A 24,428-nucleotide genomic window follows, 5' to 3' on the forward strand; every position below is an offset into this window, starting at 1 on the left:
AATAAAATTAGAACTTCGTACCTGAGGCTATCTATACTATTATTTAAACATATTCCCTAAAAAATTATCTACTTCTTATAAAACAAAGTCAGGATAAAGTAATAAGTTACATCGGGCTCTCCAAGTTTTATAGCCAGGGCCACCAGGCAATCGTGCAGCTCCTGTAGCCTCTTCTCACAGAGGTCGCGAGTCGACAGCAAGTCGATAAGGTCCGCCTTGCCGTCCGTTATTTTCGACAAGTCTTTGATAGCTGCCTGTGGTGACAATAACTAATGTTAATATGTCAAATTAAATTTAGAGGAGTATTCCTGAGAAGGTTCCGAAAACGTAAGATTTACGGTGATAACAAGGAAATATCCGGACGATGTAAAAAAAATAGAACATCTGGATTCGAACCGGGGTCTTCTGCTATCACCCAATGTCCCATGTGAGCTTTTATAGTCTTGTACATGGTGGCGAAATTAACCTTTGTATCTAATTTATTGTAGCTGTTTCTCATTAAAACACGGATCAAACTAATTTTTTAAATTGAAACTTAGCTAGATAGATTTATCGCCCCCGAAATCTTCGGTATACTAAATTTTGATATACAAGAATTGCTCGTTTAAAGATATAAGGTAAAGTCGATCTACTCCTTCGTAAATAAGTTCTAAATTTATATTTAAATCAAGCATATATTTTAGAAAAGTTCAAATGCATAATTACTTCACGATGTAATACAGTATATATAACAATAGTTTTAGCTTATAAGTTTAGTTTAAAGTATGATTTTATTATTTGAAAATGCGTAAGTAACGAGCATGAGTTAGACCAGCACTTCTGCGCTTTGTTGTTATAAGTTGTAAAAATGGTATAAAACTAGTGTTGAGATGCTTGTGCATGGTGTCTAAAAAAATGTTTTTTAAACTCAAGACTCACCATCCAGATATTCTCTTGTTTTTTAAATTTGTCGTGACAGTTAAACAATCGCTTCTCCAAGTCGGCCCTGGCTTTGGCGAACTCTATTTCTGTCAGTAGTCCGGCGAGGCGCGATATGTCTGCCTGTAGTGATAAACCGAATAACGATAATATCTAATAGATAAAAAGAGTTTTCAAATTAATATAACTGGTATATTGTTTAAGTAGCGTCGAAATAAATATATAAAAAGCTGACGTATTTTGCAGCAACCGTTTTTTCTTACTTTTACTTTTTACTTATATTTATAAATTGGTTGCATTTTATTAAAAGCAAGACCGCCTAAAAGTGGCGTAAATAGCGCGATAACGCCTTTTATTTATTTTAAATGAAGTGTTGAAATGTACCAATAAATATGGATCTTCTGTTGACATTCCAGAACATACAGATCTCAGTCAATGTCCCTGTGGGGACGTCCAACCATTGCCTGGTCAGACGAGATATTATAAATTTTTACCTGCAGCCAACGTGATAAAGGGCGGATGTTCAGAGGTGAATAATTTAAAACAATACTTACGACTTGAAAGCATCCTCCTGCCTTTTTACCGATGTTAAATCGGTAAAAACGAGTAAAATTTGAGTATTTTGTAACTTGGAATATCATTATTTTTTACGTAATATATTAGGAACGGTGGACCTTGCATTACTATTTACCTAACAGATAAGCAGTAGAAAATATAGATACCTTATCATTGAGCCCGTCGAGGACCTCATCTCTGTCTGCTTTCTGTTCCCGCATCATCTCCACACACTCCACTAGACTCTGTAAACATAACATAATAAGTTTAAATGTACAATATTCCTTTGTAAATGAAAGTTGGGCCCATTCTTCTCAGGTCTGAGGCATAGGTACAGCGCTAGAGCGCTATGATAGTGTTGCTTTAATTTCTCTAAATAAAAATGAACATTTTGTGAAGTTGGAAAGAAAAATAATTTATGCAGACGATGTCCTCTTTATTTCCTTACTCTAAACAAAAAAGGCAATGTTTGTGTAAAACATCAGTAATTAAACGATAGGAAGATATAAGCAGGACAATCAGCTGATGGTAATTGATGCGCCCTGCCCAATTGAATGTATTGCCGATCAGGATTAGAGAAAAACCCAAAAATTCTGGGCGGCACTATTCTTGCGCTCGTCAAATTTAGATATAAGATGTTAAGTCTCATTTGGACAGACCAGTAATTTCAGTAGCTACAATCGAAACACAATAACACTTACACATTACTGCTTCAAGGCAGAAAAAAGCGCCGTTATAAGTAAACTTATTAATAGGATATCTGAAGATTAAGCGTAGTCCATGTTTACTACCAGGCACTCCTAAAATGACAGATGGTCTTTTAGCGGCTACACTTTCATTTCTTAGGCGTCATCAACTTTTATGGAGCTATGACTTGCTAATCGTAATGTGGCACATTTCTACAGCACGTAGAAAAGCACTTTGGCCTAACATCAGAGTTCGCGCCATTTACTTAAATGCCTAATCTTAAGCGTGACCGCGCTCCACCTGGGGTGAAGAATGGGTACCACTTCGCGTCAGCTGTTTATTATATTATATAACAAAATCGTCAGTCTTCGATTGAAACTCCTGCCGACGCGAACGCGTACGATTGAATTGGTATTGACAGAACCGCCTCAATATAATTACTGAGTAGTATTCTAAATGTTTACTTTATACCCCGGGGAGTGGTGTATGAACTAGTGAAACATTTTGGAGCACTACGAGCAGAGCAAGTAAGTCCCCTAGTGGTATGGTCACGTTTTATAGGCATAAAGAGAAGACGCCCCCGCCTTCATATCTTTTAAATATTTATTCAAAATAAGTACCAGAAAGGCAGTATAATACTTATTTGATCAGAATATTTGTATATTATGAGTGGAGGCACTATACTACTGGCTTATTTGATCAGAATATTTGTATATTATGAAAGGAGGACACTCACGTGTAATTCTCCACCGAGTTGGCTCTGCATCCTGGTGAGTGAGCGGTGTGCGTGAACGGTTTCATCCAGGGCTGTGACCAGCTCGCGGTGTCGATCCGATAGCTCCGCCATGGCTGTAAACGAAAATAACACAAATACAAAATGAATTTGAAATGACTGGTGAAAACGTTTGTAGATTCAAATCTTAAAATAGGTAGTATTCGTAGATTTATAAATTAATGATCACCAATTCGCGCACCCCTCCCAGAGAACCTCAAAAGAAAACCAAACTGTTAATAACATTTTATTTAAATAGTATTTGCACGGCGGCCATCTTGGTTTTCACAAATGCTTCAAAATTTATTGTCTGCCATTATGAGAACTAATTATACATTAGCTAATTGCGCCAAAATACTTACACTATTCGTCGCGTGGGGTGATGACATGAGAACCTCAGAATTATTGACATATAAACAAGTACAGTTAATTTAGATATTTAATTTATATAGAAACTTTCAGAACAACATCTCGAAACATAAAAAAAAATAAACTTCTAGAAAATAACTAAATATAAACTTCTACGTTACACAAATATTTATTACAAGTACCATACTGGGTTCTTGTTTTTTTATCTTTGCACCTTACACACAGATGACAACGGCTTTTCGAACAGCTTGAATTGCTTCGAGAATTTGAGAGTACCGCGGATATTAGCAATCGTCTTTACAAGGGCCGTGATAAAGAGAGGATTTCAGCTCTCTTGATCGAAAAGTTTGTACTGGTTTTCCTGACTTCTGTTTTTTTTTTGTTTTTTTGTCGTTCGTGTCGACACCACCCTTGGTTAGGCTTATTATAAAAATCGATTAATTCCTGCTTTTTCAAATCATCCTTCTTTTTATCATAATGCATAGTAGACAACCAGAATGTCGGCCATAATCGGTTGAGTAGCTTAGGCTTCAAAGTGTAACAAACAAACTCATCATTATCATCATCAGCCGGAAGACGTCCACTGCTGGACGTATTTCGGCGATCTTGACCAGATCTTCATCGGTACGTGGTCGTCATTCGATGACTTTACTGCCCCAACGGCCATCTGTCCGTTGAATGTGTCTATGTGCCCTGCCCACTGCCACTTCAGTTTCGCAATAATTTCGACTATGTAGCGATGTTCGAAAGAAACATCATATTTATAATCTTTGCTCAAAATCCTACAGTGCATGAGCTCTCACCATTCATACGTATTAAAAAACTACTTACTAGATCTTGTTGAAACCAATTTTCGGTGGAAGTTTGCATGGTACATCATATACTTTTTTAAAAAAAGGCATAAGAGGCATTTATTTTCTCAAAATTGATTCCTTTAGAATTATTATTGATGTAATTTTTAATATACTAGATACTACTACCTCTTCGGAAACAAATGGCGCTCTGAGAGAGAAGAAGCGGCGTAAGAAACTCTCCCAGCATTCTTTTTTTGCGCTCTTTTCAATAAAAATATACAATATTGTACAGGCATTTCTATCCCTATAAAATAATCACAATCTAGTCCCAGGCTGTCCGATGATTTAGATATTCAGCTGTGGAGTAATAGGATTTACGACAGAGCCATTTTTTATAAAACATTTAAATTTATTTATAGATAATGCCTGAACAGTAGCTGGGACTTTATTATTAAAGTTTTATTTTTTAGACTTTATTATAAACCTTTTAGACGTTTTAGACTTTATTATAAACCTTTAAAGCTATTATGAATCTTGTGAAGCCTACTAGAATTAGCTACAAGCAATCCCTTATTTCTAGTGTTATAATAATGAAAATCACTATTAAGAGCAAAAAGGTGACGATTTTTGTGAACGTATATAAAATTTTCATAAATGTACTTACAATGAACGGTCATTATATTTATTTCTTTAAATTTTTCTTTGAGAGACTGTCTATAACCAAGCTGATATATAGCACGAACAGCTCTCTTTTGCAGAGCAAACACTATATCAATGTCAGCAGCATGACCCCATAGTAAAATACCGTACGTCATGATGCTGTGAAAATAACTGAAGTACACTAATCTAGCGGTAGCAACATTCGTGTACTCTCTAATCTTTCTAACGGCATATGCCGCAGAGCCGAGTCTATCTGCTAGATAGGCAATATGTGGACCCCACTGAAGCTTTTTATCTAACGTGATACCCAAGAAGACCGTAGTGTCCACAAGTTCCAATCTCTGGTCATTTATAAGTACGTTGGTTTCTACCTTCGCTGTGTTGGTGTAATGAACCGTAAACACTTTGTTTTTTACTGTTTAAGTGCATATTATTCGTCTCAAACCAACGCACTATCTTTGAAAGTGCATTGTTTACCTCGTCATCAATATCTGCACGTCGCTTCACTTTAAAAATAAGTGAAGTAACATCAGCAAACAATACAATATCATAGCAATCATCTACGACAAACGGTAGATCGTTAATATATATAAGAAACAAGAAAGGACCGAGAATTGAACCCTGTGGTACACCTATTCCCACAGGTTTACACGAAGACCGTTTGCCATTTACATCGACTATTTGAACTCTTTCGCTTAAATATGATTTTAACAGATTTAGGGCTCTGTCCAATGCATCCTGTGACTCATCCCAGGCGTCAAAATAGTGCTCAATAAGTCTAGTACCCGTGTTGTTGTGTTCATAAATTTACAAAAATGCATTTTAGTTTTATCATTCTCAATTTTGGAAGTTACAGCAACTTTTTACCACTTTGGAAGTGTCCCGCAAACCATTCAGTTTAAAAAAAATATATTATAAAATTCGATAATATAATTTTTAAGACCTATCCATAGAAACCCACATGTATGGGTTTGATGAAAAAAAATTTTTGAGTTTCAGTTGTAAATTGGGCACCCCCAAAACTTTACTGTTTTTTCTCTATTTTTGTGTGACAATGTTAATGCGCCTCCAGAAAGTAGATGCAACTTACCAAGTTTTAACAGTATAGTTCTTATGGTTTTGGAAAGAAGTGGCTGTAACATACATGGACAGACAGACAGACATGACGAATCTATAAGGGTTCCGTTTTTTGCCATTTGGCTACGGAACGCTAAAAAGGTCATACGATTCCTGCCACTAGACAACCTTGGAAACGGTATCCCGAATACGATTTTGAAAGTAATTTAATAATACTATCTATCTAAAAACACCCAGAGAGCCCAAGAAGGCATTTTGGCATTTAGTCAAGCGTAGCAGACGAATATAAACCTCTACTATATATAAGTCCTTTATATAGTAGCGTGCGTTTAAAAGGCATAAAAGGCATTTATTTTCTCAAAATTGATTCCTTTAGAATTCTTTTTGATGTCATTTCTTATACTACTAGATACTACTACCGCTTCGGAAACAAATGGCGCTCTGAGAGAGAAGAAGCGGCGCAAGAAACTCTCCCAGCATTCTTTTTTTTTGCGCTCTTTTCAATAAAAATATACAATATTGTACAGTTGCTATAAAATAATCACAATCTAGTCCCAGGCTGTCCGATCATTTAGATATTCAGCAGTGGAGTAATAGGATTTACGACAGAGCCATTTTTTTATAAAACATTTAAATTTATTTATAGACAATGCCTGAACAGTGGCTGGGACTTTATTGTAGAAGTGTATACATTTACCCTTAAAGCTATTATGTATCTTATGAAGCCTACTAGAATTAGTTACAAGCAATCCCTTATTTCTAGTGTTATAATAATGAAAATCACTATTAAGAACAAAAAGGTGACGATTTTTGTGAACGTATATAAAATTTTCATATATGTACTTACAATGAACAGTCATTATATTTATTTCTTTAAATTTTTCTTTGAGAGACTGTCTATAACCAAGCTGATATATAGCACGAACAGCTCTCTTTTGCAGAGCAAACACTATATCAATGTCAGCAGCATGACCCCATAGTAAAATACCGTACGTCATGATGCTGTGAAAATAACTGAAGTACACTAATCTAGCGGTAGCAACATTCGTGTACTCTCTAATCTTTCTAACGGCATATGCCGCAGAGCCGAGTCTATCTGCTAGATAGGCAATATGTGGACCCCACTGAAGCTTTTTATCTAACGTGATACCCAAGAAGACCGTAGTGTCCACAAGTTCCAATCTCTGGTCATTTATAAGTACGTTGGTTTCTACCTTCGCTGTGTTGGTGTAATGAACCGTAAACACTTTGTTTTTTACTGTTTAAGTGCATATTATTCGTCTCAAACCAACGCACTATCTTTGAAAGTGCATTGTTTACCTCGTCATCAATATCTGCACGTCGCTTCACTTTAAAAATAAGTGAAGTAACATCAGCAAACAATACAATATCATAGCAATCATCTACGACAAACGGTAGATCGTTAATATATATAAGAAACAAGAAAGGACCGAGAATAGAACCCTGTGGAACACCTATTCGCACAGGTTTACCCGAAGACCGTTTGCCGTTTACATCGACTATCTGAACTCTTTCGCTTAAATATGGTTTTAACAGATTTAGGGCTCTATTTTTCACTCCATAATGCTTTAGTTTTAGGAGTAAAGTTTCATGGTGGACGCAGTCAAATGCTTTTGACAAATCACAAAAAATGCCCAATGCATCCTGTGACTCTTCCCAGGCGTCAAAGATGTGCTCAATGAGTCTAGTACCCGCATTAATTGTTGATAAACCCCTAGTGAAACCAAACTGATTTTTGTTCATTAATTTACAAAAATGCATTTGTAGCTGTTGAAGCAAAAGTTTTTCAAAAATTTTACTAAAAACAGGCAGCACTGAAATAGGTCTGAAATTAGCAGGGTCAAAAGAACTGCCCGATTTAAACAAAGGTATAACTTTGCTGTATTTCATGAGGTCAGGGAACACACCCTCATCTATGCATTCATTAAATATTATTGCTAATTCAGGTGCTATAATGTCAAGTATGTATTTAACAATATTAGTCGAATGGCCCCATAGGTCTTTTGTTTTTAGGGTAGCGAAACAGATCAGTAAAAAAATCGATCGTCAGATATACTTAAGTGCATCAGATTAAGGTGATGTAGGTTAAATATAAACTAAAAAGAGCGCTGGAACAAAATCTGACGATTTGAGCGTAACGTAAGGGAGTATAAGGGTTACAACATTGCCAAAAGAAATTTGTCTTGACATTCTCGAGTGTGGTTGTTTTTTTTACTAAGGAAATAATGCAAAAAAACACGAAATAGTAATACTCGTCAATGAAGATGAGAGCGTGCAGCTGGAGAAAAGCATGTAGTTCACACTCCACGCCTCTCTCTCTCTTTTTTACTTTTTCCCTATCTCTCGGGCCTTGCGCAATGCTTATTGCTATCCGTAGCTTAGTTACTGTTTTTTAACGTAATTATTGAAGCAATTCTTCGGTTGAAGACCTAAATAACTTATTTTCAATAGTCGAATTTTATGATGAAAATATTCCCAAAAAATCTCTATCTGAATCAGATTATTGACGAACCTGAACTGATCTTTCTGTATACTAATCTGATATGCTTGGGTATATTGAACTAACCTCATTTCCAGATCGTCCGTGTTCTGATTTTTTGTCTAACCTTTTGGAGTGCCACCTCCACTACGCACGTCAGCAGATGAACACACCTTTTGTATCAGAAACACTATGAGGCATCTTAACTATTAATTTCTGACGAGCTAAGTATTTCCATGCTTTTTTTTAATCATTTTTAAAAATCATTAAATTTTTTTTCTTCCTATACACTAATCTTCAAAATTTAATAAGTCTCCACGACGCTCTAGTAAATCCCCATTTAGTATTGTGGACTCCTCACTATAGAGAAGTTATTATTGAATTGCTACATAATATAGCAATGGTGGGTCCGAATATTATGACCTCTGGAATACCTGCAGTCTCCGCATTATTGTTTACATTATACACCTGCTCCAGCCCACGTCGAAGATCAATCCGTATCTGCGCCATCTGATCTTGAAATCCTTGCAGCTGTAACATAATTTAACCACTTACTGTTGTGTTGATAGAGCTTGTTTAGTAAATAAGTGTGTGGCGGTCCTCCACAGTGCGGTTTTTAAGGAGCTTTCTTCCACGTACTACGAAGCTGTGGAATGAGCTTCCTTGTGCGGTGTTTCCGGGACGATACGACATGGGTACCTTCAAAAAAAGCGCGTACACCTTCCTTAAAGGCCGGCAACGCTCTTGTGATTCCTCTGGTGTTGCAAGAGAATGTGGGCGGCGGTGATCACTTAACACCAGGTGACCCGTACGCTCGTTTGATCTCCTATTCCATAAAAAAAAATAAGTATTAATATTTGTTTACGAGTTATGCCTGTTTACATATAAATTTATTAATTTTTATATTTGTGCTACATACATATCGTATTAAATATATGTAAGCAATATGCTTTGTGCGTGCTTCTTGTGTTCTGACGTGTTATATTATATTCATAACATCTGATGATAAAAATATCTTTCAAGAATTACGTTAGCAGCTCGCGTCGTATATAGCCGTGGTACAACGACAGCCTCCATAAGATGGCTTGTTTACTAATCTCATATTCTGCTTAGGAAACTCATCTGATGATCTGTTGGGTTGGTAATACCTGACTGTTGAGGCCTGCGTCGAGACCTAGTAACTGCTCCGTGTAGTCCTGAGCTAGCGCGTGCTGCATAGTCAGACGGTCGTCCAGACCGAGAGCTATTGATAACTTTTCAGCTGAAAAATGAAAAACAGTCCGGTGTAAACATTCATTTCAGTTTTCAATTTTAATTCACAGCTTTATATTATCATATAATTAAGATATTATATCAATCAGAAATAGGCAGCTATTATTAATAGTTAGACACTAAGATCAAAATGATCTTCACATACATATTTAGGGCGAATTTATTCGAAAGAATATTAAATTAAATTTAAATAAAAAAAATGGGATTTTTAACTGTTGTGCTTGGATACATAGGAAGAATACAATATTTGTGGGCATATTTTTAACTTCTGCCATAGTGTAATAAAAAAATACATATGTGCCGCTTCGTCTAGGATGAATGACGTCACACGATGAAGCGCCACGTGTAACTTAATATTAATTATTCTTATTTTATCAATTCTCTTACTTCAATTTTTATAATTCATCCATATAAAAAAAATGGAAACTTCTCCATTTTACATAAATTACGTTTTAATACAGATAGCAGAGAAGACATATAAATCCTACTTTAAGTAAAATATTTGAACTTACTAACTACACAACTTATTCTACCCACCAACAGTTTTAGATGTGCTTAACGCGGTGTCAGCCAACATCGCTGGTCTTGTGGTCATGTTGTTCATCGCCGTAGTCAACTCTTCTCTAAGGTCACGCAGAGCTCTCCTGTACATAGAAATGTTAACTGTTTTAGCGAAACTTCAAAAGAGGGAAGTAACATTAGTGACGGTTAGGAAATTGCCGGTATGCGTAAGTTTGCACTTCGGCATATATCACCATACTTTCGACCTTTCACCTTTAACCTCAAACCTGTTCCAGATATATCACACGTTTTATCGAAAGGAAAAGTGGGAGACTATTTCTTTAGAAGGAACTAACACTTTGACATTTTCTCTTTTAAAGTGTTGTTCAACATAACTCTCAGAGAAGTGTTCAATTTAAACTTATTTAAAAGTATAGATATTGTTACTGTTACAATGCAAGTAGGTATCTATGTTTCTGACATTTATTTTTACAATGGTGGTATACAGTTTTCACAACCTCATAAGCGGCCATCTTTTAACAGTTGCAATCGCTTCAGTCTGTACCGCGTTTTAGAAAGAACAAACAAAAATCGAATTTATGTCATCAAAATTAGAAAAAATCAGATAAATTTCTTTATTTTGTTTCTTGATGTATTATGCAAAGGTAAGTGATTGTGATTTTCCTCTGTTCCCTGTATATATAGCTTCAAATTATCGTTAAGTAGATTTTCGTAAACATTTCTGAAAAGATTCTGTTGATATTTTTTTCCATTTGTCTCACCTGGTGCACTGTGTTACAACGATACCCAACTAATACAGGTTTTAAAAGAAAATGGTAAGAAATAAACAAAAATGAAAAAGTAAACAAAAATAATATAACACAAAGAAAAGCAATTCATTGCAAGAGAGCTGAAAAACTTCGAAAATTCCTGAATTTTTTTAAAATGATGTATCTAAAGTCAGCTATTTACGTAAAAGTGGAAAAGTTGAAAGTCATTTCTACTTTCCTCTTCAACCAGATATGGCAACGGTATCGTTGGTAGACATATTAAAAATTTTCTTTCTCTTTAAAACGTTTTTATACTATTTTGATCCTGTAACATTGTGCCCCTTACCCTGTAAGAGAGTACCCCAGATACGGGGTTCACTGTTACAATCGACTGATCTGATTAAAATGCAATTTAAGTAAAGAAGTTCCTAATAAAAGTTATGTTTAAATAATTTTAAATGTCTTCATTTCAATTTCATGTCAAAGTTTATATACAGGCTAGTTGGAAGTTGATTATATAAATATTTTCGTCGCAATTATCGTATATTTTTTTTTGTAACAGTGTGCCCCACCTTACCTTACTTCTTAGTAAAGTCAGATAATATTCCTAACTTATATCTTTAAACGAGCAATTCTTGTATATATATATATTATTCTGAATCTCGGAAACGGCTCCAACGATTTTAATGAAATATAGTATACAGGTAGTTTCGAGGGTGAGAAATCGATCTAGCTAGGTTTCAATTTAAAAAAAATGTAGTTTTATCCGTGTTTTAATGAGAAACAGCCACAATAACATTAGAATACAAAGGTAAATTTCGCCACTATATACAAGACTATAATATTTCAGATGAGACATTGGCTGATCCGGAAAACAGAAGACCCCGTTTCGAATCCACTTGTCCGATTTTTTTCTTTCTTATGTTCAAGTTTTGTACATTCTTAAAAATCCAAGACTCGGTCGTCCAGATACTATTTATTAACATGCTGAGTGCGAAGATTGACTGCTGATTACTGATTTGTGTATTAGATGATACTCTAGGCCCAAGGTAAGACTGGAAGACCGATAAAATGTTGTCAAGGGGTAGGACAGTGGTATCTGAACACCTTATCAAGCACTGAGTGTGATGTGGTCACTTAATTATTTCAGAAAAAAAAATTATCATATTTACTCCATATCATTGTGAGTGACTGCCGTGAATATGGACATAGACGACGCTGCATTTCTGACACTCGACCGGCTAACTCCAACGCTGCTCGCCATCTCTCTCACCGATCTTGTTGCCGACTGCTTTGCGCTTGGATCTATCATAACTGATTTCCGAGACATTGATCCTTTTGCCTATAATTATAATTATAAAGAAATATACTTTTGAAAATGCAACTGCAAAATAGTTGAAAGTTTCATTTCAAGTAATAGATAATACCTACAATTTGTATCACAGTACTACTGACATGACAATGATAAATACACACAGAACAAAAATTTGTATGATCCAAATAATAGATAAAAAAATTATGATAAAAATGATGTCCAAAAAACGTACTGAATATAAGTCTGTGTATTTTTAAATAAAGCCCGCAGGCAACAAGACAACAGACAACCGCATGGACAGCGGAAGCCCAAAAACAATACTTTTACAAAATTATTTAAAACACACTTATAAACCTTGTTTTTGTGCAGTATTTAGCTGTTAAGGTAGATATTTCGTAACTCTTGCTGAATAAAATATTGGACGACTATTTAATTGCCAAAAAATTGATTTAAAATGTGGCGCATCATAATATGTATTAACATATTCACATTAGTGCGTCTCAAAAAGTGCTTTATTTTTTTAAAATATTAATGATTATTTATTGATTTAATAATTTTTTACTTTTTCATAATTTCAAACTGTATTATCTTACTTGTGCGGGTGTGTGCCTCTAGGAAGATACGACATGGTTACCTTCAAAATAAGCGCGTACAAATGTTTAAGCGTTTACGTAAAAGCGTTTTCTAAAAGGCTGGCAACGCATCTTTGTTCTCATTTTCCTTATAAAAACTGTGAGATAAATTAGAATAAATAATGGCACCGACCGTCATAGTTTGATCAGGTGTGTAAAGCCTGAACTCTTGCTCTAGACCTTCGCCAGCTGTCAGCTGGGTGAGCAGTCCTGTCATGCGACCGATCATGTCTTCTGCAGCCTTCACGCGAGCATCCAACTAAATAAAACCAGTGTTATATGTTATCTTGCCGCCATAACAAGTAGATACCTTACTGGCAAGCTCCTTTTCGTAAAATACAAACCAGAGGCCCCTTTTGTAAAAAAATATTTGCAATACACAAAATTATTATTTCATGAAAGGCGTGGTATCGTTTATAAAGCAATTTATGTTGAAGATAAATAAATAAGACATAACCAAAAAAAATGCCTTATTCTGTAGCACAAAAATTGTATTATAATCGGCCTCACTCCCCCATAATAATATTATAATGAAAATAACAAAAATAAGTGAGCCTTGTCTATATCAGTTAATTGTCTTATTTTCTTAACCATTCATGATGCTTAACTGAGTCTATTAGCCGATACTTCAACGTGGTACAAAACTAGATTTCCATTTTAAAGAATTATATTTGTATTACTTATAGATCACCTGTTAAAAATCGGCACTTACCGAGTTTACCGTGGAATAATAAATGATAATAAATTTGGAATATTTACCACCGTCAAATAAAAAGTTAATGTGAATGTTGTAATGTGAATAATAAAACCTGCATGGCCTCCATAGTTCCCTGCAAGGTGGCGCTTCCACTCGCAAGCTCACTCATGAGCTGCTTGTTTTGCGGAAGGGCTAGAGGTTTCGCGGGCTCTACTTGCACTTGCAACTCTTCCACTGCATCCACCAGGAGTGCGAACTGTGACTGTGTCACTACATCAATACTGCCACGGGGCTTTTCTGCACAAAGCAAAAATCATACGAAAACTGTAGAAACTTTATATTTTTCAACTCAAATTTTTATTTTATAAAGCTCTAAACTCCAAATGAAAACCAATTGTTTACCAAGATTTAATGTGTTGAAATATCCCAGGTCTGAAATAACTTTTCTTTAGATAATATTGAGTCAGTATTATCCTTCTTTTCCTATGGGTAGCGTATTCATCATCGCAATTTCCTTCATCGATTACCTATATTCATGTCATTATCATTGTAAACAAATACTTTGCCACAGTAGGATCCTCCCTTGCAGCAGACTGCTAGTCTCTTAGGAGAAGTAATGTCCAAAAAAGACAGTGTAATACCTATTCAAGCTCATGAATCATCGTTTGCTATCTTTGTTGTAACTGAATTCGAAATTATCAGCACAATTAATTCGCTCAAATCTAGAAGTGCTCTAGTATGGGACGGAATATCAAATGATATTCTAAATATGCTATTTGTAAACCAATTACACATAATATTTGCAATACTTGTTTCTTGACAGGAGTTTTCCCCACTGCATTGAAAAAAATCTATCATAATATGTCCCATTTATAAAGTTGGAGAGAGAGAGATATATAGTACTTCGAACAGTGGTCCAATCTCTTTGCTACCTCCACTATCCAAGATCATAGAAAAAATCAAAAACAAATGTTGATGATATACCTAAAGAGTAAAAACTTACTATCGAATAATCAGTTTGCTTACAGACCCAAAAAATCAACTGTTGCCTCTGTTACAAAAATTATTTATGATTTAGTCAATAAACTGGATGCAGGGAAAAAGTATTTGGGTGTTTTCTTGGATCTCACGAAGGCATTCGACACTGTCTCTGTTCCCAACCTTTTACACAAGCTAGGGCAAATCGGTATAAGGTGTCTTCAGCTAAACCTTTTTCAGAGCTACCTTACAAAACGGAAACAAACAGAATTGACAAATCTAAGTGACGAGGTCTCTGTTGACTGTGGAGTTCTACAAGGAAGCATACTCGGTCAAACGCTCTTCACTATATACATTAACGAGCTTTGCAGCATGCAACTAGCTAACACTGTCATTTCAACATAATATGCGTACGATACTGCGTTCATATGTTAAGGAAGTTCACGGGCAGACGTTAAGGAAATAGTAGAAAAAGAGCTGTACAGAGTAGCTAATTGACTAAATATACTGACCCTAAATGTTAACAAAACGAAGTACGTTCCCTTTTCAATTTCAACCTTTCCTTTTATATTTCACATGTGCTTTTGTATAAACATAATGAACTCCCGTGTAACACAATACGCGAACAAATAAACCAATAAGGCTCCGACATAATGTCGGTCAAATCCCATCAAATTGAACAAACCTTAATAGTTAACAAATCCCTTTCTTATCAAGTTATCCATACAATAAAACTAATAAAGGTCTGAATATTTTTGAAATGACTAGAAACAAAACTCTAACATACTGGTTTCTTACAAAAGACTATAGAGAAACTGAAGAATTGCTAGAAATAATAACGTAATACTTATTAAAATATTGTCAGGCTCTTCTCAATAAGGAAATATAGGATGAAAAATAAAATCCACTTAAAAGAAATACTTAAATGAGGAAAAAATGAGAATAAAAAAAAATATAATATAAAACTTATAACTGCATCTTGTCACTTCTAGTAGCTGCTAATACTGTGTCACTTCTAGTAGCTGCTAATACTGTGTCGATTCATGTCGGTATCAACACACTTATTGTTTTATTGAGGGTACATCTAATTTTGATACAACAGTGAAGTAAAGATTATTTTGCGCAATGAATACCATTTTTATTAGAAACTGTGCTAATAATGTAGTATGTTTGATTATTAATTGGTAGTCATACTGTTATTTAATTAAGTGTAACAAATCAAAGATGTGAATAAGGTTAGCTACCTTATTAACTAACTACTGAACTGCCGAAATGGTCTGGGTATGTACCGAAAATAATTTTATCTACACCCATGCTTTAAATCCTCTATTAAAGATTCTGAAACAGTTAGCTTATTGCCAACATTAAAACACCCAATGTTCTAATAACCATTACATCATCCAAACGAGTGATGTAATGTTGTACTGAATTTCATAACAACACTCCTTTGTTTTTTTTTTCGATCATGCGCACATAATCCACACTCGTGTTTTAATACCCCTTATTACACAACAGTTACATAAATAACTATTACCTACCTATCTACATCACACTACACGTAATATTTACTTCTTTTGACCTAAATTCCTAAAAACCTTCAATAGGTACGGGTATCACGGACGAGTAAAATAAGGACTCCGTGTTACCTAACATAACAGTAAAGCATCGAAACAAGCCAGTTAACGTGTAAATACACAGCCCGACGCACACAATAATACTTAAATAAGCCGCCATTATGACATCTGCCATCGTCTGTGACGGATCAGTTTACGTCGCAATAAATTATTTTAAAATGCTGCCGAGTATTGAGAAATTGTGAAAAAATAATGCTAGGATACCTACATAAAAGTGTTAAGGAATTACCTTTCACAGATAGAATAGTTTTTATCACACTATTTTATTATTTCCATAATACAATTTTAGGGACACAAAACCTCCGCTACGCGTCATAGTTACATCCGGTGTGACCGGAATATAAACCTTTTTACCCGAATATTTATTTATGTGTTTCAAGATGCAATGATTTATGATAACAGGTCTGTCTTTATCAACATTTTTTAAAGTAGTGTGGAACACTACTTCAATACGAGTATCGTTCTCATCTTTGATCTGGTACATCCCAGTATCAGTTCTAAGCATTGAATCGCATGCAACGCAGAGCTACTCGAATTGTCGGGGATCCAGTACTCTGTCAAAATTTCCAACACTTGTGTCTTTACTTAACAACCAAATCACTATACACATTTCTTCTGTTATTTAAGCAGTGTTTACCTTACAAAACTATAAGAGTAAATATAAGCAATATAAGACCAAAATGGATAACTAAGGGATTAAGAAAATCCTGCAACACAAAACGTCAACTTATGCATCAATATTACATAAACAAAAACAATACTAGAAAGATTAAATATAAAAACAATTATAAGCAATATAGTAAAATTCTTAAGAAATGCATATACAATGCAAAAACAAATAGTAGCGAAAGTTATATAAAGAATTCAAGAAATAATGGTAAAGCAGTCTGGAATCTCATCAAAGATAAAGTTGATGTAAATATAACACCCAAAAATTTTGGCAAGATTATACATAATGGCAAAAATATACAAAACCCAAAATATGATATTGCAAATGAATTTAATGATTATTTTATAAATAGGAGTAAGAATGTTAATGGAATAAAACCAGAGTTCAAATTAATAAATACGGTAAATTCCTCCATAATATTCTTAGCGCCCTGTACGGAAAATGAGGTAATAATAGCAATCAACTCTTTAAATAACACCAAGGCTGTTGGTCATGATAACATAACAACCCATGTTATACAAAACTTGCAAAAATGCAATAGTTGCAGTACTGACATATTTAATCAATTTATCATTTCAACAAGGACAATTCCCCACAACTCTTTAAGACATCTATTATAAAACCACTTCACAAAAAAGGTACTCATACGGAACTTATTAATTATAGACCAACACTCTTATATCCATTCTATCAAAAGTTTTTGAGAAAATAATGTATAAACGATTAACCGACTTTTTTACGAAAGTCAACGTCATTACAGAGGAACAATACGCATTTCAACAAAATAAATCTACCACAATGGACGCATATACATTAGTTAAAAATCTGATAACAAAAATAGATCAAAAAATTAGAGTAACAGCAGTATTCCTTGATAGACTTCGAAATTCTCATAAACAAATGTAATTTATATGGGCTTAGAGGTGTCACTTCAAAATGGCTGGAAAGTTATATAAAAAATAGGCAACAGTGTGTCCAGATTGAAAAGATTGACGGAAGATCAAATATAGTACGATATGAATTAAGTTGGAATCATTAAAGCCGGGGTACCTCAGGGCAGTGTACTTGGACCATTATTATTTCTACTATATATCGGCGACCTACCAAATATTACAGAAAATAAGTGTGTGTTATATGCTGACGACATTACAATAATTATCCCTGACACAAACTCAAAAAGACCATACGACTCGGTCATAAATGATGAAATCATGAAAATCGGCAAATGGTTAGAAAATAACAATTTAAATATTAATATAATAAAAACAAAACTTATACAATTTAAAAATTACAATACCATTTATCCACCCCTTAGAAACATAACATACAATGAAATTAAAATTGATGAGGTTGAAAATACCAAATTCTTAGGCATAATAATTGTAATTGGAAAGCTCACGTTGAATCATTATGCAAACGTCTTAATAAGTTTGTTTTTGCAATAAGGAGAGTAAAAAAATATCGGATTATTATCTATATATCGGAAAAAGCGGCTTTAACGGCTTACCACGCTTACGTAGAATCTATAATTAGGTTTGGTATCATAATATGGGGTAACTCAACAGTAATAAATAGAGTCTTAATAGCGCAAGAAAAATGTTTGAGGGCGGCAGCGGGAAAAGGACCCCTTGAAAGCTGCAGACCCCTATTTAAAAAATATAACTTATTAACAATTGTTGAATTATAGATATTTGAGTGCTGTATGTTTGTTCGAAAAAAATTTAGCGAATTCAGTAAACAGGAAAATGCTTCTCTTTTCCCATCCAGGGACCCCACCAAACTACAAGTATCTTGCTGTAGAACTACATTATTTCAGAGAAACTGTTTTTGTATGTGCATAAAAATCTATAATCACATCCCAAAAATAATGAGAGAGGTATCGTCAAATAGGAATTTCTCATCTAAATTGAAAATATACCTTAGTAAAAACTGCTTATATTGATTAGACGAATATTTTCAACTAAAAGCTAAAAGTATAACTTACATACATATAAATTACATACTCGACTAAGTATATACTAAATAATACAGCTACTAACCTTTTGTTAAATTGATATTATTGTTACTAATGATTTAGAAATGTATTTTATAAAATTTGCACGTCATAAATGTGGCAAACATGTACTTTATAATATTTATGTAACATCAATCTAACATGTTTATGCAAATAAAAACTTTGATTTTGACTATAAAGAATATCGTTATTTGTTCTCTAAAAATAAGAAATGTTACGTAAAATCATTTTTATAGTTAAAACAAAGATAAGTACTACAAACAAGACATAAGCACCGGAATCAAACCCCCAATCCTTACTTTTAAGGTGTTACTGTTTTTTTATGTAATTTATTTATTTACTCCTTTAATCACCGGAGTATGCCTGCGATATTTATTTTTATTTTAGGAAACAATCTAACAGAAATTAAAAAATCCGAGTTAAAAGTAATGTGGCTATATAATACTATGACTAATAACGGGACATACCTAATTTGTGTTATCTGGTATTCCCCGTAACTGCACACCCTTTATGCTAAAAGGTGCTTCACTTGTTAATATCACGGCGCGGAGTCCTTATTTTTTTACTACGTCAGTGACGGGTACATAAATCTAAGACTAGGTAATAATTTAGATACCTTCCCTTAAAGCAAACCATAACATACACACATCAAAAAAGTCTAAGCAACATGCATGACATTACAAATTTACCATTTATATTAATTAATTTCTAAGTCTTTATTCACTCAAAGTGCATAGGTATGTAAGCATTTTGTTATTGATGACATACTGGCTGGTTGTAAAAAAAAATCCATTATGTTTTGTTTTTTTTTCATAAAATTAAATGAAAGGGAATTTGTTTGAATTTAAGTGCGTTTTTATTGCTACGTTTAGTCTTGATTTTATAATTTTACCGACCATTTAAGTAAAGTAAGCGACAAAATTTAATTTTTAGATATTCTTTTCGTCATGGAGCGACGTCATTCGACGGCAAATGAAATGCAAAGAGCTGTAGGGATGTTGCAAGCGGGACGTAATCAATCTCAGGTATCTCGGCATTTATGCATTCATAGAAGTGTTATTTGTCGTCTTTAGCAGCGCTACAATAATACAAGGGAACCCGCTGAACAGCATTCAGGTCGTAAAAGGGGTACAACCACTCGGCAAGACTCGGTACATACAACTGACTGCAAGACGCCAGCCGATGTTAACCGCTCGAGAGTTAAGTTTGAGGCTACAAAATTCAAGTAGTGTTGTACGGCCTACGAGCTCGACGCCCAATTAGGTGCCCATCGATACGTCACGGGAATCGTGCTCGTCGAAATGAATGGTGTAGAGAACGCAGTACATGGACCCAGGAACAATGGGAAAAAATTATGTTTTCCGATGAGTTGCGATTCGGGTTTAGGCCTGATACAAGAAGGGTGCGAGTGTACCTCCGTCCCGGAAATACTGAAAGGCTCAGGTGCATTTCAAGAAGTTCATCATACAACGGCTCAACAGTTATGGTATGGGCGGGTATTATGAAGAACAGGCGAACTGAGCTCGTTTTTGTAAATGGAAACATGAACGCTGAAAATTACGTTGAGGATATTCTCAGACCTTATGTCCATCCATTTGCACAAACCTTTGGCTCAGATTTTACGTTAATGCATGGCAATGCGCGTTCACATACAGCTCGGCGAACCACTCAATACTTGGCAACGGAGAACGTCCGGGTATTGCCCTGACCTGCACAATCGCCAGACCTCAACCTCATCGAGCACGCATGGGACATGCTCCAGAGACGTGTTTTGAAGGACTTGGACGGAGTGACAACAACCCAACAGCTGAAGGATTTGCTACAATTCCATTGGGAGCGAATACCGCAAGATGACATAAACAGTCTCATTAATTCAATGAATAATCGTTTCCGACAAGTTCTGAATAGCAGAGGAGGCCATACTTTGTATTAAATTATCCTATTCTTTCACAATAAATTTATTTTCTTGAGAAATTTCATTTTGTTAAAAAATGTTTAGTTGCTTATGTACCTTAGTATTTGCAGTATATTCTAATATTGTTAATTTCTGTTATTAAAAGAACAGCTGTTATTTAGTTAGTTATAATAGTCACACATACACATTCTTGAATTATGCAATAACCGACCAATACATGGGGAGTACTAATATCTAACTAAATAGAGGGTAGTTAGGAGTTAGAAGTTAGAAATTAGAACATGTACTCATAGATTGTTGTTGTAACATACTTTCCAATTATACAGCTACTTTGTGGAATAAGGCATCAGCTTTTATGTCTGTTTCACATAAACCTACTTACTGTCTGTATGTGCCTAGTTTATTAAAGAAGTCCTCGCAGTAACAATTTCGTACTTTCGATGCGTTTATCAAACATAAGTACCTATGTAGACTTCTTCAATATTTGTACCTAATGGTTGTGATGTGTTATGTTATGTGTAGGGGCGTGCATATTATATAGGCAATTAGACAGTGCCTACCTCGTCATAAAACTGAATAAATATAACACTTGTGCTAAAGTTGATTTAGTTTAATTTGGGTCCGTTAATTTATAACCAAACTTCTTTCGAACACCCACTCATAAATTTTTTTCTAACGTTTTTTTCTAGATACCAGACACCTACGGTAAGCAATCTTTGCATATTATTCCAAAGCTCTACTACGACTAGTTAGATCCACAGTGCCTACCTTACTAGAAAACCAATGCACGCCCCTGGTTGTGCGTAGTTATTATAAGTATGTAGTAACCTGTGCATAGTTTTTTGTATAATATGTTTTCTTTTGAGAAAAAATAAGAAAAAAATATTTGTATTTGTATGTTGAATAATACATACGCAATATTTAACTTAATTATGCAGTCGAAGTTTTCGCATAAAGGTGGAGCTGGCAAATGAGTAGCACTCATCTAACGACAGACATTTTTTCTAAAGTATTATAGTATTAACGGAATAACATAAATAACCATTAAAGATAAAAATTAATAAAGTTAATATACCTGCCATAGCTCGTATTCTTTCTAATCGTAGTTTTCTTTGAGTATCTCTTTCGTTTCGTTCCATTTCTCTTCTGGCTTCTTTTTCCAGCCTTTCCCTTTCCTTTTGTTCTGTTCTTTCTTTCTTCTCTATTTCCTTTAGAGCAGCTCTCTCAGCTTTTTCTCTTTCTTTTGACTTACTTCTTTCTTCTCTTTCCTTTTCTTTAAAAGCTCTCTTCTCTTCTTTTTGTTGATCTGTTAAACACTCCTCTTCTCTTTTTTCTTTTATTTTTTCTGCTATTTTTTCTGCTATTCTTTCTTCTCTTTCTTTTTGCTTTTCAGCTTCCCTTTGGGCTCTTTCCCTTTCCTTTGATGCGCTTCTTTCTGCCTTTTCCCTTTCTTTTTGTGCTGCCCTTTCAGCTCTCTCGTCTTCTTTCGATTTCATCCTTTCTTTTCTTTCCTCTCCTCTTTGTGCTCTCCTTGACTCTCTTTCCATTTTTGTTTCAACCTTAGGAGCCATTTCTGCTTTTTGTACTTGATCATCTTTTACTGGTGCATTTGACACTGATGTCTCGTTGCGTTCTATTTCTTTCTGGGCTGTTTTAACTTCCTTTTCTTTATCCTTACCAAGCCTTTGCTGCTCCTTTGAAATAATCTTATCTTTTTCTTTCGTAGCTTTCTCCTCCGCCACTGGAAATTTCTGAACTTTTTCCTCTGCCCCAATCCTTAATTTTGTTTCTTTTAATTTGGCTAGATTAGGTTTTTGCCGTGGACTATGTTTCGCACTCGCATACTCATATTTTGTAGTTTCGTGAGGTGTGATATCTGATATTTTTATTTCTACTCTTTGCTCCAACATTCTCATCTGTTGTGCCAATATATTTAACACCATCTGCATAGTCTTGAAATTTACTGTGTTGTTCTAAAACGAATTGAAGCCGAACTATTAATTAATTATAATCATTGGAACTATATAACATGCAAAATAACACAAAATAGCACGTTGGTACGCAAAATGCAGGTAATTGCAACAATTTTGATTCAATCTATGTAGCTATAAAACACCAGTGCAATTATTAATTTATGACAACAAAATAAAGGTTATTTCGATTCTGTATTTAAGTTGCAATTGCTATGTAACCTTTTGACTTTGTTACCATTGCACTACCATAGGCAAATAGCTTTTGAGCACAGGTACCTACAGGCTTAGATTAAGATTACAAATTTTACGCTTCATGCTCTTTTAGATTTAAATTAATAAAATACAAAATACTTAGTGATGGTATGTGATCCCAGTGTCTTTCTATTTTTACAAAATTTATCCACGCAACCCGGCATTTTCGTTTCAATTATTAGCAAAGTTTAACAGAACATGTGGCACGTCAAAGTCACACATTGTTAGAGACTGGCTCAAGTACGCCCACTTGAGCGTAGTATTAGTTGCCGTACTTTGCGACTACGCTTGCGTTATCTAGCTGGAGCGCAGCGGAGACCAATCCTTAATCTAAGGGTACAGGTTTGTGTTCATTTTTTTACTACAGGTAGACATATTTAATTATGTACCCATGCTTATAATATTTGTATTATAAGTGGCTTACATGCTCCGGCCCAAACGCACGGCTAATGAGATCTTCGACGGTGACGATCAGTGTACGATCGCTCATATTAGGTTCATCTCTTTTTAACGGCATCTTGTTTGTATAAATATGTTTTTAACAAAAACAGTAAACCATGTAAAAACTCGGTCAGTAAATTTGTTGACAACTGTCAGCGGAATTGAAGTCTGGTCAAGAATATTAATTTTAAATGTTAGAACCATAAATAGCATAGCCACTCAAAACTGACAGGTTGCAGGTACGAAAAAGCTGCATCTAATATATAAAATTCTCGTGTCCCGGTGTTTGTTACCAAACTCCTCAGTGACCGATTTGTATGAAATTTTGTGTGCCTATCGGGTAGGTCTGAAGGTCGGGTAGTCTGTCTGTCGGTGAGGAACAACATCTATTTTATGCTGAATCATAATAAAATAACAGATATTTTATTATGATTCAGCATTAAAAAATACATACAACTTCAAATCTTCACCCGTCTACGATCAACACCTATTTTTCAATCACGATTTTTTTATTATTCTGTTCCATCCACAGATCCGCAATAGGGATGCAAGAATATGGCAATCGAATATTACACGAGTATTTGGTAGGTCTGAGATTAAGTCGTCATCTATTTTTAATACCCGAAAAATTTTAAGTATTGAATTTCGTTTTATTACTTTATATGGCAATACAAACGTTTACTGGGTCAGCTAGTATGTTTATATTATATTTGTGATGCGCATCGACCACGCTTGAAACGTTTATCTGATATTGCAACAACGTTCGGGCCGTGGCAATCGATTTCAATGGTTAGATGAAGTACCTGATATTTCATTATTTTTCTTCCTTACAAGAAATACGACATCGTAGGATTGTGTTGTTCATGTGTAAGGTATGTCCAAAGATTATATTTAGTCTAACGAGCCGCATGAGTCATAGGAGACCTCGAAAATGCTTTGATTTTAAAGCGTAAACAGTTAATTCAAGATCTAAAGCTATGCCATTATATTTATACAGTTTTTTCTTCTTATTCGTTTCCATGAAAAATTTTA

At 34.6% G+C, this 24,428-nt stretch overlaps 1 protein-coding gene across 2 annotated transcripts in view; it reads right to left on the minus strand.

The window, feature by feature from the left end:
• LOC126966696 (uncharacterized abhydrolase domain-containing protein DDB_G0269086-like) overlaps positions 1-23,536 on the minus strand; it is a 30,148-nt gene extending 6,612 nt beyond the window's left edge. Inside the window, exons 1-12 of one of the 2 annotated variants that reach the window (XM_050810892.1) lie at positions 23,380-23,536; positions 21,806-22,703; positions 13,632-13,816; positions 12,956-13,081; positions 12,048-12,217; positions 10,142-10,248; positions 9,481-9,593; positions 8,767-8,863; positions 2,897-3,009; positions 1,641-1,718; positions 919-1,041; positions 111-254 (exon numbers count right to left, since the gene is read on the minus strand). In XM_050810892.1, the coding sequence (XP_050666849.1) occupies positions 111-254; positions 919-1,041; positions 1,641-1,718; positions 2,897-3,009; positions 8,767-8,863; positions 9,481-9,593; positions 10,142-10,248; positions 12,048-12,217; positions 12,956-13,081; positions 13,632-13,816; positions 21,806-22,703; positions 23,380-23,472 (2,247 nt within the window). In that variant the 5' untranslated portion in view covers positions 23,473-23,536. The remainder of the gene's footprint in view (positions 1-110; positions 255-918; positions 1,042-1,640; positions 1,719-2,896; positions 3,010-8,766; positions 8,864-9,480; positions 9,594-10,141; positions 10,249-12,047; positions 12,218-12,955; positions 13,082-13,631; positions 13,817-21,805; positions 22,704-23,379) is intronic. The other variant, XM_050810893.1, reaches the window with a different exon arrangement.
• Between the last annotated feature and the right edge of the window lie 892 nt (positions 23,537-24,428).

This window comes from Leptidea sinapis, chromosome 11 (assembly GCF_905404315.1).
Source record: "Leptidea sinapis chromosome 11, ilLepSina1.1, whole genome shotgun sequence".
Taxonomy (NCBI): domain Eukaryota; kingdom Metazoa; phylum Arthropoda; class Insecta; order Lepidoptera; family Pieridae; genus Leptidea; species Leptidea sinapis.